Here is an 18,730-nt window from a genome sequence, read left to right as displayed (position 1 = left end):
AATGAACAGTGCCTAGTTGTCTGGATGGGGCTCACAGCACATCCTCGTGGAGGAAATAATGGAAAACACGGTCCCAGTCTGCTCATGCTTCGCTTCCTCAGTCGTCTCCGCAGCAGCCAAAGCCCCCTACCACCAGCAGCAGATGTAGCCACAACACTTTACTGAGCCATTTTGCTGAGCTATGATAACTGCGACAGAAACAGGGTGACAACACATAACCTTGCTATCATTGAAACAACACGCATGCACACACACACAAGGACAAACTTAGCATGTCACTATGGTAACCGTGTCATCATTTTAATCTCGGCAGGCAGCGTGTCATGGGAGCAGTTTGGTGCCAGTTTGGGGGGGTGTTTCATTAGCTTGATACCAACATTATGGGCCTTTCCAAAAGTCTAAAAATACAGCCAATGAATGATACTATGTGCAAGTCCTACCAATAGCTTTGCTGGATTTCTTGTAATTTGTCTTTTCCTTGTAGAAAGACATTCACACCTAAACTAAGCCGAGTTTGTTTGAAAACTTACCAAACAGACCGCTTCAGCACCCTCCAGGAATTTTAGCCGGAGTAGCCTGAAGCAGCCTGTTAGAGACTTCAGCTGCAGGGAAAAAAGACTGCTCCTGGGCCAGGACATCGATGACTTCAGTTTCTGTAAAAGGATCCTTCTTCTAATGTGCAAGTGTCATCTCTAAGCCAGAAACTCTTTCTATTAAGTTTTCCTCAGAAAGTAGATAGCAGCTAATTTTGACTGGATGCCTGTATAAAATAATTCTCAGGTAATTCTCAAGTCTCAGGTTCGAACCTGAGACTTTTTTCAGTTTTTCTGATTTAAATTTAAAAAGTACCGTGTGATATGATATTTGTAATAAAGCAGATAACTGTATTGCCCGCTCTCTCTTCCTCTCCTCCATCTCTGAGTATTACAGTGCTACTACTAATTTTTTTTCAACTGCAAATCAACTTTTTCAACTTTATTGTTGTGTCCCAGTATTTTTTTTCCATATTTATGGGCATTTACGGTGCTCAATGATTTAAAAACATTTTATAAAATGAAGAAAATATGGTTGGGATCATTTAGAAAAGCTCTTATTACTTAGTTTGTTGTTGAAACGGAAGTAGTGTACTGTTTAGTTTAGAACTGTCTCCAGCACATGCATCACCTGGTTCTGTAAAATAGACCCTAATGAGTTACAGTGTTTGGAATTTACGCTTAAGGGCGCTTAAGATATAGTCCTCTGGTGACCAAGGCAGAAAGTGCTCTTTTTACCATGTTCACCTGAGTCTGTGCACATCAGTGTGTCCCTGCTATTCTCTTGCTAGTGCTCTGTTTATCCTGACATCCTGACTACATGCTAATTGTCACTTGTGCAGGCGTTTACAGACAACACTGCTTGGCATTTAGTTTAGATTTTTCTATGGTTAGATAAATAAGAGAAGGGATGCTGCATTGATTAGGTGACTCTGGGAACTGTTGCAATGCTGCTGAGTTTAAAAAGCTGTTTTCCCACCAAGCCTTCACTTTCCTGGCCTGATTGCTAGGAAGATTTTTCTTCATTTTGCCTCTCTTTTGAGACAGGCACTGTAAAAATAGGCACACTGGAAATAGACCTTCACTCTCAGAGGAGCCTCTCAGGAGGGGGGGCCTGGACCAGCGACCAGATTTCCAACACTGAGATATAGGCCAGAACACGACAGACATCTGGATCGTAATGATGTTTTGTGGAATCCCTGTTAAAAAGTAGCTGTGAGCAGAAGTTTCAAATCTTTTAACATCATGGGGGGGGGGGGGGGGGGGGGTGTTCAAATATGAAACTTTGCAACCAGTTTTAATGCACTAAAGTTGTTTCAAAAATATTTCCTCCTGCAGCCAAAACATTTATTCATTTACTACCCATTTTCTCTTCTATGCCTCATTTGCTGTGTGCCATGACGTCCATTGCTGTTATCTTCAACAGTCTACACAGGTCTGATTATTTGTTCATCACGAACCCTGTTCTGAGTAATGTTGTTGCAATTATGTTGTGCACGAACAGACATGTTTTTCCCCTGAAGACATCAATGCTATTTACAAGGCTTTAATGAATGATGATCTCACAGAATCTAATTATATCTGTCATACTGTATATCTGATGACTGTGCAGTTCCTTGTTATAACATTTTCAAAATGCAGGTTTCTTGATGTTTTTTGATGGTTTTAACAAACTGCCTGCAAAATGTTGCACAGTGAATGGTAAATAACTAAACAGCTGCCAATGCTAACCCTCATCTTTCTCCAGTTAGCATGTGCATAAGATTTTCAGAAACTTAACCTCAAAGTCATCGAGATTCAAACTCGTCCAAGATTTTTAGTAGATACTTACGATATCATTTGAAAATCCTACGCCACCTCATTCTCCAGTTATTTGTGCAGCAGGGTGACTATACAGTACCCTAAAAACATTTTACAACTGAGGGGGAAAAACTCTATCAGCAATAACTTCTTTGTTTGCTAGCATCTCAGGTTGTACCTGGACATGTTCTCATGATTTCCCCTAAACAATATATCCTATACAGTAGATTTGAAAATACTTCATGTGCCATGCCTCTTTCATATGATGTATTTTTGGAGTTATTAGCTAATGCTAATAACTAGCTAATGCTAATAACTAGTAATTAATAGCATCAGCCAATCCTTCCTAACAAAGCCATTATGCCTTGTCAGGAAGGATTACCAGAGAGACTTTACGACTTCATACCAAGCATGGTGGTGGAGGTGTGATGATATAGGCTTGTTTTACACCCACAGCACCTCGTTACCTTGCAGTCATCAAGTCGACCATGTTCGCCATCTGTCCGAGAAATAAAGCTTGGGGCAAACTGGGTCATGCAACAGCACAATGATCCTAGGAACTACAGTTTATACGGTTCTATGTTTTGTTTTGCGAATGTAAATAATGAATTTTTCGTTTTCAATTTGTTTTTCTTTTTTTTAAACTCCTGACAGATTATCCTTCTAATGACATCACTTTTCCTCATCTCCAAACCAGTTTCATCAGATGGTAAATGGACTGATTCTTAAATAGCGCTTTTCTAGTCTCCCAGAGCACTCACTTTATACAACATGCTGCATTCACACATTCACACAAGCATGCTTTTTAAGTGCTTCCTATCATTCACACACATTCATACTCCAATGGATGCATCGGACAGCAACTTGGGGTTAGTATCTCACCCAGGGATATTTGGCATGCAGACTGGGGCAGCCAGGGATTGAACCACCAACCAGTAGATGACCTGCTCTACCTCCAGAGCTGCAGCCACTCCTGGCTGCTCCTCACTGGATCTGGTTCTGCTGGAAGTTTCTTCCTGTCAAAGAGGAGTTCTTCCCTCACCATCACTAAGCGCTGCTAACAAAGGATCTTTTGATCAATGGGTTTCTCACTGTAATGCTGTAGAGTAAATAAATAAAACTAAATAAAATACAGTGAATTCATTGGAGAGGTTTTCCTGATAAAGCAATGCTTATAAGAGCAGTGACAGCAGACAATAAATCAAAAGTTGCAGGTTGGAAGTCCAACTCAGCAGCGATGAGAGGCACTTGCTGGCAAAATTTTAATTTCCAGAAGAATTCTTGTAATTCTCAAGATGTTCAAATTTCCCATGCTCTACTTTGTTGAATGAAGAATGTTTATAGTTATAAGCAGCCATGTGTGCAGCATTTCAAAATAATGGTCCAGTTTGGAGGGAAAAAAAGATCTTTCAACTGAAGGCCGCAGAGTAACCATGACAGTACTGACCACATTTCCACAGTGCTTCATCATGTCAAACTGATTTATACTGCTCCACTAATACAGCCCCCACACAAATGTGCATCTTTAACAGTAATGATATTCTACAGGTACAGGCCCACTGGGCTTTTCATGTGTGCCTCAACTTTCAGTAATACAACCTCGAAACCTTTGGAACACTGATTTTACACCACACTGAGTCGTACATTTGTTTTTAACAATGAATGGGGTCATTTTAAGCAGTGAATGGAGTTGCTGTAGTTTTGTGTGTGGCAGAAAGAGAAAAAGACAGGGAAAAAAACGAGAAAATCTCAGAGGAGTGAAATGCCCGCCATAAGGAATCTAACCCAAATCTCCTTCATTTTCAGTCCCTTGAGTGGCAAAGCACTTCAAGGGAAAATGATTTGCATGCAGTTGTCTTCTGATTAAATCCTAATCTATTTTTACACTTCAGTGATGAGAAATTCTTTGCCATAAGTCGACTTTTAAACTGTGCACTTAGAGCACCAGTCCGTATAGCTGGAGGATGATGGACATTAGCAAGCGGCCTCATGCTGCAAACCATGCAGCTATTAGAGGCGGAAAAACCTTTCTTGACATTTAAATTCTAGGTGTTAAAGTGCCTGGCTTTGAACTGCATCACTGGTGGTTTAATGCAAAAGCAGCTCCACGTGTTGAGCTTTTCTCGAAGCACTGAACTCCCCAAATATGGACCGTTATCCGTCTTCACACTGTCCTGTGGTGTCCAAACAAAACTCTGGACACCAAACGATCAAAGTCAATCACATTATCTCTTTAATCCCCCCCAGATGAATAACAAGTATCAAAGACTATTATTATCCTCACAGAGCAAACGATTCCAGATTTGGAACGATTACTGGTTTTAAATGAAGGAAATTTGTGGGCCAAGGTGAAAGAGCTCATTATCCTTCGTCATTAGAGGTTTGGTCCAAGAGGTGGATCCAGTAATTCTCTGCAATCTCTGTGGCAATTATCTTTCCTGAGGTACAAGCGACTACACATTTACAACTATTAAAGTCTTTTCATAGTATATTAAACTAAAGTTGTGAATAGTCCGCTGTTCATCAGGCAGAGACGCACAAGGCAACGCTGTACAGGGATAGGTTACATCTGCCACAAGAGTGGTCCCCACAAAGCTGCCAGAAGGAATAAAAAAAACATCCATGTCTTTTTCATTTCAGCTAACCAGTTAATCGTTTCCTTTTAAGATGTCCTTTTGCTGCCAAACTGACACCGCGACTATCGAAATACAAATAGCCTTTCCTCCAGACAAGACCAGACGTCTGTCTGCTAACGAGTTTTTAATTACGTGAGGATTAATTCTGCTGGGATCAAAGCTGGCAGGCATGGACGAATCCCCCGAATATTTAGTTGTACATTCCCGCTGACAGAGGTACATTTCATTTACAAGTTTTAAAATTTGCAAATGCAAAAAAATATATATATAAATAAAAACATGTCAATTCATTAGAACTTCTGGGACTAATGTAACATATATGGACAGGCTGAAATTGGGGTAAAGGTGCAATGTCTGTGCAATGTTGGGGGCGATCGTGGCTCAAGAGTTGGCAGTTCGTCTCGTAATTGGAAGGTTGCCGGTTCGAGCCCCAGCTTGGACAGTCTCGGTCGTTGTGTCCTTGGGCAAGACACTTCACCCACCCCCTACTGGTGATGGCCAGAGGGGCCGATGGCGCGATATGGCAGCCTCGCTTCTGTCAGTCTGCTCCAGGCAGCTGTGGCTACAACTGTAGCTGCCTCCACCAGTGTGTGAATGCGAGAGTGAATGAATAGTGGAATTGTACAGTGCTTTGAGGTTCTCGAAAAGCGCTATATAAATGCAATCCATTATTAATAATCTTTAAAATCTTTTCACTCAGAGTAGTATTTTCTTGCACCAATCAGGTGTTTTGCTTTTTTGTCCTCTTTAAAGGCAATAATTAATTTTTGTTATCCACAAAAGGGCAGAAAGGCTGCAAACAAGGTGACAGGGACAAAGGATTAACATACTGTATCTATTCCTTGTACAGTCATTCATCACATATATCCATCCATAAAGTTACGCTGAAAAATGTACTCAGTTTGTCATCCATCCATTTGTATTCATGTATAAGAAACATCCACCTGGGGGATGTAACACCCAACCTATCCCAGAATTCGTAGCGCGGCCCAGCCAATTACAGTTTTCAACAATGGCGGCAGCTACTAAGTTTGAATATTACTCTTATTACTCTTTCTGGATCACAAAATAAATTTCTAACATATTTTCAGGTGAGAATGTAGCTGTGTAAACTTCAAATATCTGCTCGGTTTACCCAGACACCACATATTTACAAAACTACTCCGACGTTTTCGGAGACGTCTGTTACCCACCAGCTCGAAGCTGACAGGGAGGTTGAGGCTCACAAGAGCCGGGGAGAATAGCGAATTCCCGTCACATCGTTTTCAGACCTCCCGCAGTCTTTCGCTACTCAGGTTAAACACAATATTTAAGTCACTTAGATAACTTAAAAAATGTTGTGTTTGGCTTTTTTCAGTGTTTTATTTGTTCATGAGTAAATCAGTTTGGCTGAGATTAAAGTTATAGTTTTCACTCAACTGAATAAACGTCAAACAGAAAACAGATTAAACAGAAGCGTGAGATGGTCGAGAATTTACTTCAATGTCCTTTATATTTTAGTGAGCGAGGAGCAGATGGCTGAGTTTATTCAACTCCACCGAGACAGCTGGTGACGCAAATCTGAAGGCCTTGTACCTCCGGTGCTCTCGGTCTTCGAAGGACCTGCCCTAAAAGTCGCTAGAAGTCGTCATCGCCTAATTGGCATAGTTGGTCATGCCTATGTAATTGTAATAGACGCTGTAGGAGAGAGAAATAACATTGTGGAAGAAACATAACGTGAGTAAAAAAACACCCTAAAAGCATTCAGAATATATTTAGAACTACAAATTAAATTTCTTTTAGCAATTATTGTTTTTTTAATCTCACAATTCCAACCATCCTCCTTTGTCTGGATAAAATAGGCACTCTGGCAGTACGTGCTTTCAGGTCAAAAAGTCGTCTCCAGTAACACCAGAAAAAGTCACCAGATTTGTCACTAGTCAATTTTAGAAAAAAGTCGCTAAGGGGATCCAAAAACTCACTAAATATAGCGACAAAGTAGCTAAGTTGGCAACACTGGGACCCGGCCCACGTAGACCGCGAGGGCCGGGTCCTCCAAAGGATGGTGCCTATGAATTCGGACATACCTAATGAGACAGGGAGGAAGCAAAACTGAACACACTAACATATGATGTGAGACAGTCAAAGTAAAACAGGAAATACACGAACATAGAGACAATGGAGACCAGAAGGAACACATGGAACACAGGGGAGGCACTGAGACACAAAGCAAGAGACTAGAAACTATAAATAACAATGAAATCAAGGAATATTAATAATTCAAAAACACAAAACACTGGATCACAGACTCATGACCATGACAGAGCCAGAGGGGGCATGGATCTCAGAAACAAAGGTAACTAAAAGAGAAATGTGGAACACAGGGAATTCACAGAGACAGAGCGCTAAGGCCATCAAACTATAAGTATAACATAAGCAGAAAACAATAAACCAAAACTATGAATAACAATAAATCAAAGAATATTAACTTTAACTAGGATTTACACATACTGGGTCACCGTGACAATTCAGATCCACACCGAGGCATTCCCAAGCCAGCCAAGCAATATAATCTCCCTATTATAAGCTCAATCAGTCTCCTCCCGGTATACTATGCCGGTGTAACCAGAAAGCGCTTCAACAGCCTCAACAAACCAGTTTATAATCTGTGATAAAGTATTTGCCCAGTGAAGTATATTCAGGCTAATGTAGATACATGTAAGTAAACAAATAAATTGTCAAAAATACAGGCCGGTTACAGTACTGAGGTGAGCATCTCCAATGTATCTATTAACTTCCTAATTGTTACCTCATATCTGCATACGCACACGGCTGTGAATGCTGACAGCATGGAAAGCATGAACCACATTGCATGGCTCATGCTTGTGGTTGTGCAGGCCTGGCTCTGCTAAGCTTTTGATGGGATACTTGTCACTCAAAGCAACTGGACTCGTAATTCACAACTAAAGTTGTTGTAAACACTTTTTAGTGACAGGCTGTAAGATTTTTTCTTTTTTACCCTTCAAAGTTTACAATTTGAGTTTACAATGAACTCTACAGGGACTCTACACTCTCCAAGCTTCAAGTGGCCATCCAGTTTTTAGCACTTCTGCCTTGACGTCTCACGTTGAGGTTGGAGGTCACTGATATCTGAACACATCTGTGATTTTTAATAGATACACCTACAGTATCAATTTCAAAATAATACGTCGCTTCATTCACAAGTTATCATACACAAACTTAGGCATCCATGCTGGCCTATCAGCCCTTTATGGGCAATGAACTTCTCCATCTTCTACATGGGCTGTGACGGATGACAACCAGGAGGAAGGAATCCAGGAACAGATTCAGATCCAACATAAGTTTCCGATCATCACACAAACACACATAACACACACACACGGGAAAGAGAGAGAGAACAAAAAGAAAATGTGGGGTCATGACAATCTAAGCAGCTTCACAATAAAATACTTACGTTTGAGCAACCATCTCCAAGAAATTAAAAGACGTTCAGTTCCTTTCTTTCCAAGATGCTTAGACTACATTGACCTAAGTTGTTACACAATCTCAGAAGAGGAGAGCCATTTAGGCACCACCTTCCGCCACCTGACACCCCCTCCATGACCACCACTTATGATGGAAATTGCCTACAGATGAAGTATGGACTGTGCCTGAGCGGACATACAAAACTCACAGGTTCCCCACTCTCAGGGCTTTCCAAAAGGTGGGGTCTGGCAGGGGGTGCTGGGGGGACAGGGGCGGTGCCTCACAGCCCTCCCCCTCTTGGAGTGACAGTTTCTATGAAGGAGGTGAGAGGTGGCAACGACTTCATCGATGAGTTCTGCATGTCTTGGTGAGCCTCCACCTGTTTGACAGGTGGGTGCAGCCTGGTCTATCTCAAGAAAGTCCAGACCAGCGGTCCCCAACCCCTGGGCCACGGACCGGTACTTGCGAGTGTGCAAGCAAGAAGAGGAGTGTGTCAAGTGTGTAGATACCCTTCCTGTCCCTGAAGCCCTTGACCCTCTGCCCCACACCTTGTATATATATTGCACTGTGGATTTTGTAAATAAACTTCTGAACTCTTTTTTTCCAAAAGCCTGAGTGTGCATGATGATGGATAGTTTACTGCTCTGTGAATTGTATAATGATGATGCTGTTATATTTTGTCTTTCTGTGCAGGCCACGGCCTACTATATCCCCCTGACTAAAGACAGAGTTGGGTTGCTGAGGTCGGAGTGATTACTGTCCTTCTACTTACAGGTGGTGGGTCTTGGAGGACAACTGCTTACCCTCTTGAGGATACTTGAGGGTGCATGGGAGTTTGCCCAGCCAGTCTACATGTGTTTTGTAGACTTGGAGAAGGCATTTGACCGTGTCCCTCGAGGTGTCCTGTGGGAGTATAGGGTGTCTGGCCCATTGCTATGGGCATATGGGCCATCCTTATACAACCGTTGCAAGAGTTTGGTCCGCATAGCCGGCAATAAATCTGAATCATTTCCGGTGGGTGATGGGCTCACCCAGTGCTGCCCTTTGTCACCGGTTCTGGTGGGAACAAGAATCAGCACCTCCAAATCTGAGGCCATGGTCCTCAGCTGGAAAAGGGTGGAGTGTCCTCTCTGGTTCAGGGACAAGTTCCTGCCTCAAGGGGAGGAGTTTATGTATCTGGGGGTCTTGTTCATGAGTGATGGGAGAAGGGAGCGGCAGATCGACAGACGGATTGGTGCTGCAGCTGCAGTGATGCGGATGCTATCGTGATGAAGAGAGAGCTGATAAGTCTGTTGTGGCCAGTCCCAGCCTCTATGCTGTTGCATGCTGGGGCATCAGGTTGAGGATCGCAGATGCCAACAAACTTAATAAACTGATCCACAAGGCCAATAATGTTGTGGGGATGGAGCTGGATTCCCTTAAGGTGGTGTCAGAGAGGCAGATGTTGTCCAAGATACGGTCAATGCTGGACAACACCTCCCACCCACTCCATGATGTGCTGGCCAGTAACAGGAGCACTTTCAGTGAGAGGCTGAGATTACACAAATGCACCACTGAACGACACAGGAAATCATTCCTGCCTGTACAACTCCTCTAATGCAAAATGCACAATACACAGTGCAATAGTTATAGCCTTTGCATATCCTCTGCAGTGAAAATAACAAATAACCAAGTTTTACAGATTAGAGTAAATCATATATATTTAATCTCAGTAATATTCTGGATTTTTATAATTGAGTTATTTGTATATATTTGAGCTATGTCTTATATTTATAACTATGTAATATATTGTATTATTTAATTTAGTCCAGTCAGTTACTGTCCTTACTGTCATTGATCTTTTTTTTTTTCACAAATAGAGGAAAATTAAAATGTTAATGCTGTTACCATCTTTGCATGAAAGACAAGTGTATAAACACAGCGAGGTCTGGTGATAGATATATGGAGAATTTGAATAATGTCTCAATTTCTTTCTGTGCTTTATGTCAAGTTGAAGCTTTGCTCATTTCCCACTTAATTATTACTCTGTGTAAACTAGCATTAGACATGCTTTGGAGTGTCCTATATTTAGAAAGTGCCTTTCTGAATTCCCAGTTCACACAGCAATAATTAATTCAATTAACCAGATTGTTTTTAGATACAGACAATCAATGCCAAATAAGTGACTTATGTATGTATGTATATATATGTATATATTGTACTATTCTTAGTTAGCGTATTGTCTGTCTTGTCTTAATGTTGGTTTAAAATGGAGCACTGTCAAAGCACAAACCTCCCATCAAGGCAGCTCTCTGGAGTATTTACTTTGAAGGGAATAGTGTTGTATTTTTTATAGATTTGTTTTGTTTTGTTTGCTCTTTTTAAATGGACTTTAAGAAGTTTGTAGTGCAGTAAAAAATTAGATGAGGGTAGCATGGGAGATGTCTATTTTGACTACACCAACATTAGGATAATATGTATTGATTTGTAAATAACTGAATATGAATGACTGCAATAAGTGCAATTTTGGCAAGACTCCCAACAACACTGTCTGAAAAGCAGCCCTCGATTGTCTGCACCCACTCCCCTCTCTCCTGAACTCCTCCATTAATGATGATAACGTGAACCAAAGGTTCGCTCCTTGTTTCCCTTCCTTAAGAACGGTTTCTTGACAGCCACCACTGAGAACATTTCTGATGAGGCCTCGGGGAACAGTAGATGGATCAGCTTAACGGTCAGATTGACTGTCAGCTCCTGTGTCAGGTCTTTGTTGGGCTTTTGGTTCTTCGTTAAGAATGTGACTATCAGACACTCTTCATCTGCCGTAGATCGTTTTTAAGGTCTGCCTCTTCTTTTATGCTCCTTCAGATGTCCTGGAGAAACACTAATCAAATACAGGAAAGTCGAGCTCTTTGGAAGCAAAATATAAAGAAATGGAATGACGCTCAAGATTTGTACTGTGCTGTACATCTGTATGAAAATATGTCACTTTCACGGGTCATTAGCAGACCTCCTTACTGATACTTACAGCAGTATGCACAGATATCACTAAACCATTTAACTGTTAATATGAATGATGATGAAATGCTATAGGAAAGCATTTATATATGTGTGAATAATTTGATCAGAAGTGGATTTATAATATATTATAATGCTTAGGCACGCTTACAAACCAGCCACACACTATAAAATGTTGGCTGCGTTTGAAACCCCGCTGTTCAGTCGTATGGACATAAGCACAGTCTGCATCTCTGAACAGCTGCTCGACAGTGTGGCAGCTCCAACTCTGCTGTAACGTTTGCTTCATGACAGGAGTCCAGTTTTTTGTTTTGTTTTTTACTCAACCAACTCAGTTAAACTGTAAGAGATGGGGGTGGGACTCAGTTCTTACAGTATTCAAATCATTATATGTTCTGTGTGTAATCATTTCTCAGGTTAGATAGTTTGGGTTAATTGAAGGTGGCTGCATGGACTCTGATTGAAGGAAAGCTGTTGGTCTTGCCTTGCACAGAAGGCTGAATGTTCACCTCTTATATAATAGCAAATATCCACTGTCTTTGGGCTGCATAAGCGGGGGAGTTAGAAGTAATCTGTACTGTTCCATAAGATACTCTAATGCACTTATAGCATTATATGGTAGTCTTATGTACAGTACAAATCATGTTTCTGTGCAGCTGTACACTTCAGAAAGTTTTTCCCCCTCTCTACTGGAGAGTTGAGGAATTCTGGAAGGGAAACATTGGGAATTTGGAGAAAAGCCTTGAGCCTCTGCTTCTTTCTGATTTCCAATCTATCCCTGCTCTTGAAGCCATTCCTTCAAATGTGAATAAGACGCCATTTCTGTTTTCTTACACAACATGCCCCCTTCTGTTGTGTGAGCCAACACTCCCCCATGTGTTTGCATTACTTTAACCTGACAATCTGACACTGGGATTTCCTACAAGCAAGCATAGTGTGTGGGCTGCTTTGTTGAGCGGAGATGTGCAGGGTCATGTGTGGATGCGTGGGAAGAAAATATACAGTATCTGATTCTAAGTATATTCACTGATACACATGATGAAGTGAAAGATAAAGTGGTGGGGAGTTAAATAAGGACGAAACAGGTTCTAGCTACAAACATTTATTTCTTTTCTTTAATCTTGGAACCTGGGTCCCTCATAAGAAGGCAATCCAGTGCAGAGAGGCCTGAGATGGATTTTGTGATATGTTCATGCCATCTAGTGGAGAACAAACATGGTCCACAGAACTGAAGAGCCAGCTTGAAAACCATTTCCTGTAATATGCTTATAGTGTTTCAGAATAACAAGTAACTGTTCTCTTAAATTAGTTTGTTTTTCATCACATTTACTAAACTAGCAATACAAATATAGACATCCTCCCTATTTATTTATACAAAAGACTAAATAATAAGGGAGAAATAACAAGGAGGCCCTGAAGGCAACATTCACCATGACAACGGTATACAGAGCCAGCGGGGCGGCTAGCTGCGATCTATACTGTTTACCTACAGCATTATAAGACGGTGAGTTAGCTTTATTATGAATACCAATAAAAATATGTCCTTAAATCTGTCTTTTGCAGCAGCTTGACCTTTTTTATTTATCACTAACTTCGTTTATTTATCTGTAGTTTGGCAGGGTTTGCTTGCGTTTGCTTGCTGCTGGTGTAATCACAGGAGGACGGTCACATTTCAACAGCAAAGACGAGCCCTTACTTAGGGGTAAAGTTATTTAAAAAAAAGTGTATTTTTTAAATTAATTTATTAATTATTTACACTGTTTCTGTAGAATTTGACTCACTTACTCACTGTCTTTATGACACATTGAACATACTTTACTTTTGAAAAGCGTCTTTAACACATTACCAGAAACTCCTAAAAAAAAAAGGTCAGAAACAGAAATGTTTTATAGCAAAACATTATTAGTGTGCCAAGTACTATAATACTATAATTACTTCTCTAATCTCTGGCGTCAACAAGACACTTTTTTGCCCAGAACCTGCGGTGAGAAGAAAAGCACATCAGCCCATTTGGCACTAACACATACCAACTGACACCTTCAACGTCACTTAAACATATATACAGAATACATGTTTAAGAATACTTATTTAACATATAAAAAATATAGAGAAAACAAGAATAACATCCTTTAAGTAATCATCTAATCATCTAAGCCCCTCACCCACACACAGATGTTTGATTGGGCCTCTTCCCCTGACCTTTATATTTGTATCATTACACAGAGCCTGATGACATTATAGAGATCACGCCACGTTTCCAACCAAAATAGATCCAATTAGTATGAAAACACACACAATGCCTTTAATGATAGTAAATGTATTTTGAAAATAAAACTGTCGGTTATAAGAGGCGTTTTAAGATTTAGGAAAGAATGTAAAACAAATAAATACGATTAAGGAATCTTGTAGGTGGAAATTGCCAGGACGCCTTCACCAGAGGACATCCGTCTGGCTTTTACGGTGTGAAACGTTCAGAAATGTAACTTCCTGTTCTGCCAAGAATAACTTTTTCTTTTCCCAGCCTGCAGCCACATTAAATGCTAAGCTAGTTCAACCCCTGATGTCAGAAGCACCTCAGATATGTCATCGCCGCAGCTTAGTAAGCTTCTTTTATAAAGTCGTGCTTTACACATTACAGTGTGTGTACTGTCAGCGCATCATGATTGGTTTGTGCTGCATTTCAAATATGTTTTCATCAGAGAGAAGAGAGATTTGTAAAATAAAACTGAGTTGTAGAATAAAAAGAAATAACAGAAAGTGTTGCAACTTTTGTTGTTTTTATCTTTTATTCCCAACGTGTGTAGGGACAAGGAGGAAGAGAGGGACTCAGCTGAGCCCGTTCAAAGTGCCAGACGGCAACAGCATTTTTCTGCTGCGTGTAAACGAAAGAGAGGACCGTAAAGAGGTTTGTGAGCGTGCTTTTGCACATTTATGTATGTCCAAATGACAGATTTTCTCTCCACGCATTATACTGGCATGGCAGCATTTTCTAAAAGTGAAAAATGGATCTTTGTTGTGTTAAAGTCATGCTGCTGTTCGCCCTTTGTGCTCAGGAGATGCGTAAATTCCTCGCTCTGCCAATTGATGAGAAGACAACCCACGCTGCAAGAGTGACGGCCAAGCTGAAGAATGAGCTGGTGGGAGAAGTGGAGGACGAGGCGGAGGAGGAGAAGAAGGGGGGAAATGAGAAGATGACGAATCTAAAACCAATCAAGAGTAGGACAGTTCCCCCTAAGCAAACATCTGGTGGACGAATGAAACAAGGTAAGTGGAAGAGGAGTAGAAAATTCAAAATATATGTGAACAGATACGATCAATTTAACATGTTGTTTGTCCTCTGTCCCCAGAAAAAGTAACAAAAGACAACAAGCATGCCTTAATCTCCCTGGAACGACAGAAAGCTGTGTTGGAGGTAAATGATTTCAACAGTTGCTAATATGCTGTCATGTTTTTTGAATCAGCGCTCTGTCTAGTATTAATGGAGGATAACTATCATCCAAACTCAGCTACTGAACTAAAACAGGTTGTTCTAGTTAAATAAAAACTTTTCCTCTGATGTAGCCTTATAGATCCAGCCGAATGAGACAAAGTCAAGTTAATGCAGAAAAGGTTAATAAATCCTCTTTAGGTCTTCATTTTGGGTCAGGCCTACTGTTCTAACCTCACCTGGTGAATGTTCACGTCATTTAAACTCAGCGCCACCAGCTTTTAATGTTTTCAACATGAGTTATGAAAATTATGACAATAGAATTGAACACACATGTGTATCTTCTTCTGTGTATGTGCTTTTGAATGTTCCCCATGAGTTAGATCAAGCAGATGACTGCTTGAATGAATGATCCACTTCTGTTCTCTTACTAAAGTCATCTCAGATAGACAGACAGATAGGGAAATTATTATTAATTACTATTACAATAATATGCATCATGTAAGATTATAGAAGTCTGGCTTCATCTTCTTCTCGTCCTCCTTTCCTCAGTTATCCGTGATGACAAAGAGGTCTGAGATTTTGAGGATGGACGAGGCCATAGCAAAGGAAGAGAAGTTGCTGAAACACCTGGAGCGGAGCATTGAGAGAGACAATGTCAGATTTGAAGAGTTTCTCAGGGAGAATGAGAAGAAGTCTGTGGAGGCCAGAACACTGTAAGGATTAAACAGTGGCTATCCTGTTAGCGTCTCTGTTCAATTTAAAATCACATTTTCATAAAATAGTGTTTTAGGGATGCACCACTGTGATGTACATAAATCATGCTGACTGATGTCGATGTTTATACCAGCAGTACTCATAGATTTTAAAATAAGTATTTTTTTTATAATAAGAATGTTTGGTTGTTGTTTCTCAGCTCATTAAAGGAGAATAAAGAACAATGTGCAAGAGTATGCAAAAAAATATGCAAAGAATCCTGAACACGCTTATTTCTGCCGTACCTGTACTGATGATTAAAAGGTTCCTTTGCAAATAGTTGTGTTTGTCTCTGCTGCCAGGTATGAACAGGAGGCCAGGTCAACACAGGAGAAGAACAATGAAATCAGGAGGCTAACTGCTGAAATACTCACCATAAAAAGGTAGCATTCAGATCATCTTGAAAAAAATCAAATGTGTGTGGGCATCACCCCTGTCTCAGTCCGTCAGCATGTTTATCCAGAAGGTGAACACAGAGGCGCTAAAGGTGGTTTCCCTCGAAGATACAGTTTTTATGTTGTGTAGATTTTAATGTAGTCTTTCTTCTGCACAGTGAACTTGCCAGCTTTGAAGAAATCCTGGTAGACTACAAGAGTTATAAGGACCTTCTATTCAAGCTGTCTCCTCCAGAGTGGCAGGAGGCCCAGAGGTCAAAGGTTATGTCTTGTAAAGGCACCAAGGAGGACCAGAACAGGGAGCTTAAAGACACTGCTATTAGGAATGGCAAGTAATGCCCAGTAAATCACCATAAAATAGGCAACAGAGACCAGCATGGCGGTACTCTGCTTAATGTCCTGCAATTGACTTAAATGATTCTTTCATTTATTAACATGCACGTAGGTTTGGAGACTCCAGGCAGACAGCTGACGTCCATCCAGGAGACCAGGCTGTCCCCAGCCCACAGTGACAGTCTGTAAGGGAGCACCAGCACTCTCGTTTCACTCATGGCTTTGATTAATATTTCTGCACATCCACTGTTTGTGTCATAGTTTTGATGTAGTGCTGAATGTGGTAGTTAAGCACTTAGGAGCACCCTCAATTCACCCTCTGTCTGAAACAAGCCACCCTCGTTGTAAGCCTTCACAACCTGTACAGGAAAAACGTGAAAATGAAAGACCAGCAGTGACTGGCAACAATATATGAGCTACATGAGCACAGTCGCAACAATTCTGCCAGAAAGAGGTTTTGTATTTCAAACAACAACCGCAAAATAAAGAAAAACTAGAAGATCACATTTAAAATCCTCTCCAGTGTTGCTGTAACTTCTCTCACAGGTGTAAAACTCTTACATTGCAGAGTCACAGATCCTAAATTGGACAGTGACAGCTCAGATTATGAGGTCAGTTTTTCCCGATCCTATCTTACGTTAACTAAAGGAGCAGCTTGAATATTTCTTCCCAGTACTGACAGTGGTATGTCTTACCCACCTCTCTGTAGGATGAGCCAGAGCTGTATTTCACTGATCCCCAGCAGCTGCTGGATCTGATGACAGAGCTGACGGAGCAGAACCTGTCCCTGATTCAGAACTCTACGAGGGTGGAGGAGACTCTGGAGCAGCTCCAACAGTCCTTGAAAACAACCAAGAAGAATCAGTAAGCATGTCACATGGCTCTGTTACATTACGCAGTGGCTAAATCTCTTTTTGCTTGCAGCTTCAGAGCTCTTATAACACTCAGGGTTTTACTGTTTTCTGGTTATTCCAGCTGCCCTCTTTTCTCATTGCTGCTTTCTTTCTGTCAAGTGAAAAGGATGAAAAACAAATTACAATGCAGATAAATGAAATGAAGGAGAGAATCGAGAAGGAGAAGGCGAGAGGAGCCAGGCTTGAGCGGAAGGTCCTTCTCCACGTGTCCCTGAATACACAGGACCAGGTAACACAGAATACACCGCTGCACCAAGCTGCACTTGGTGACTTTTACAGGCCTCGTAATCACTTCGCTTACCCACAGGATGTGTTACTGGATGCTCTGAGCGAGAAGGTGGCAGAGGTGCACCGCAGCTGCATGGATGACAGGATGACCAAACTAAACACTTTGGAGAAGCTGACCAACATTGAGAAGCGGCTGTCTTTACTACTGCAGAGCCTTGAGAGCATCCCTGAAGAAAAACTGGAGTTAATGAAGAAGATCAAGGACAGCGAGAGGAGGACCAGGTACTGTGTGCCTCAGTGGCTCAATGTTCCACCCTCAGCCCACTTGGCTATTGAATTTTTCACCTGTAAAAAAAAAACTTGAAATATTTTCAGTAACAGCTGCAGAACTGTGAGGCTCTATGGTAAAAACAGAATTCCTTGATTAGAAACTAGCTTTTGTTTTTTTTTCTTCTTGAATGTATTATTTCCAGTCTTAGCATAAATTACAGTGCAGTGTTATATAAACACCCTCCCACTCTCTCTACAACATGTTGCAGGGAGCGTGAAGACAAGCTGAGAGAGCAGAGAGAAAAACAGAAAGAAAGGATGAGGAGGTACTCGGAGAGATCGCTGGCTGACTCCAAGAAAATCGTGGGTCTTTTTCCATTAACACTATTCTCCAGTTTAGTTTTTCTGACTTACAACTTTTAAAGAAACTGATTCAGTTGCACACTTTCGGGATTTTCTTTCAGAGTGGGAAAAAGCTCATGCCCAGATATATGCCTGTTACCCAGAGAGTCAAAGTCAGCAACATGGACAGCATCCCAGCTCAAGATGAGATTCACGAACACCTCTTTGGCCCTGAGAACACGGACTGATAAAAAAAAAATACAAAGAAAATAACTGAAAGTGCTATCATGCCTCAGACGCACAGGCTGATGAGTGATCATGTATTATCACACAGATGCCACAATCATGACATGTCAGTAAGTCAATATGAGCTGAGATACTACAAATTTAGCGTTGGAGTGCAGAATAAAGCCATCTAACTGTGGTAAACGTTTTGGTTTTGTTGCCTTTTATTCTTAAACTCGCTGATATTTTGCTAATCTTATGCAATTAAGATCATTTAGAAAGCTGAGCTTTGAATATTTCAAACATGTTTAAGCATTTTTTAAGCTTTTTCTAGTTTCTTTATACAATTGTTTAAAGGTGCTTTATGTGAAGACCATGTGATATTAGAGTTTGAAGCTAATGTCACATG

The 18,730-nt window shown here is 40.9% G+C and overlaps 1 protein-coding gene across 3 annotated transcripts; it reads left to right on the top strand.

Moving 5' to 3' along the window:
* The first annotated feature begins 12,881 nt into the window (after positions 1-12,881).
* Positions 12,882-18,514, top strand: cfap100 (cilia and flagella associated protein 100). Of its 3 annotated transcripts, XM_085247716.1 has the most exons (16): positions 12,889-12,935; positions 13,043-13,133; positions 13,953-14,030; positions 14,236-14,336; positions 14,485-14,695; positions 14,779-14,843; positions 15,411-15,574; positions 15,917-15,997; positions 16,168-16,337; positions 16,455-16,527; positions 16,911-16,953; positions 17,052-17,206; positions 17,356-17,485; positions 17,564-17,766; positions 18,024-18,117; positions 18,219-18,514. In XM_085247716.1, the coding sequence occupies exons 3-16, from the start codon at positions 14,012-14,014 to the stop codon at positions 18,342-18,344; spliced, it is 1,635 nt and encodes a 544-aa protein (XP_085103842.1). In that variant the 5' UTR covers positions 12,889-12,935; positions 13,043-13,133; positions 13,953-14,011; the 3' UTR covers positions 18,345-18,514. The 3 variants fall into 3 exon arrangements, with proteins under 3 accessions (XP_085103854.1, XP_085103842.1, XP_085103847.1); XM_085247728.1 differs by lacking the exon at positions 13,953-14,030 and having other exon boundaries at positions 12,882-12,935; XM_085247721.1 differs by lacking the exons at positions 13,043-13,133; positions 13,953-14,030 and having other exon boundaries at positions 12,899-12,935.
* The last annotated feature ends 216 nt before the right edge of the window (positions 18,515-18,730 follow it).

This window comes from Mchenga conophoros, linkage group LG2 (genome assembly GCF_057382185.1).
Source record: "Mchenga conophoros isolate Kocher_MC1m ecotype Shallow Benthic linkage group LG2, M_conophoros_male_GT1.1, whole genome shotgun sequence".
NCBI classification, from domain to species: Eukaryota; Metazoa; Chordata; class Actinopteri; order Cichliformes; family Cichlidae; genus Mchenga; species Mchenga conophoros.
Note: the sequence above shows the minus strand (reverse complement) of the source record. Positions and strands in the feature narration are given on the sequence as shown.

Excerpts from the sequence above, each read along its gene's own strand:
- cfap100 (XM_085247716.1), top strand. Across the intron at positions 15,575-15,916 it reads TCTGTGGAGGCCAGAACACT|GTATGAACAGGAGGCCAGGT; the intron begins GTAAGGATTAAA and ends CTCTGCTGCCAG. Across the intron at positions 16,338-16,454 it reads AGACACTGCTATTAGGAATG|GTTTGGAGACTCCAGGCAGA; the intron begins GCAAGTAATGCC and ends ACATGCACGTAG.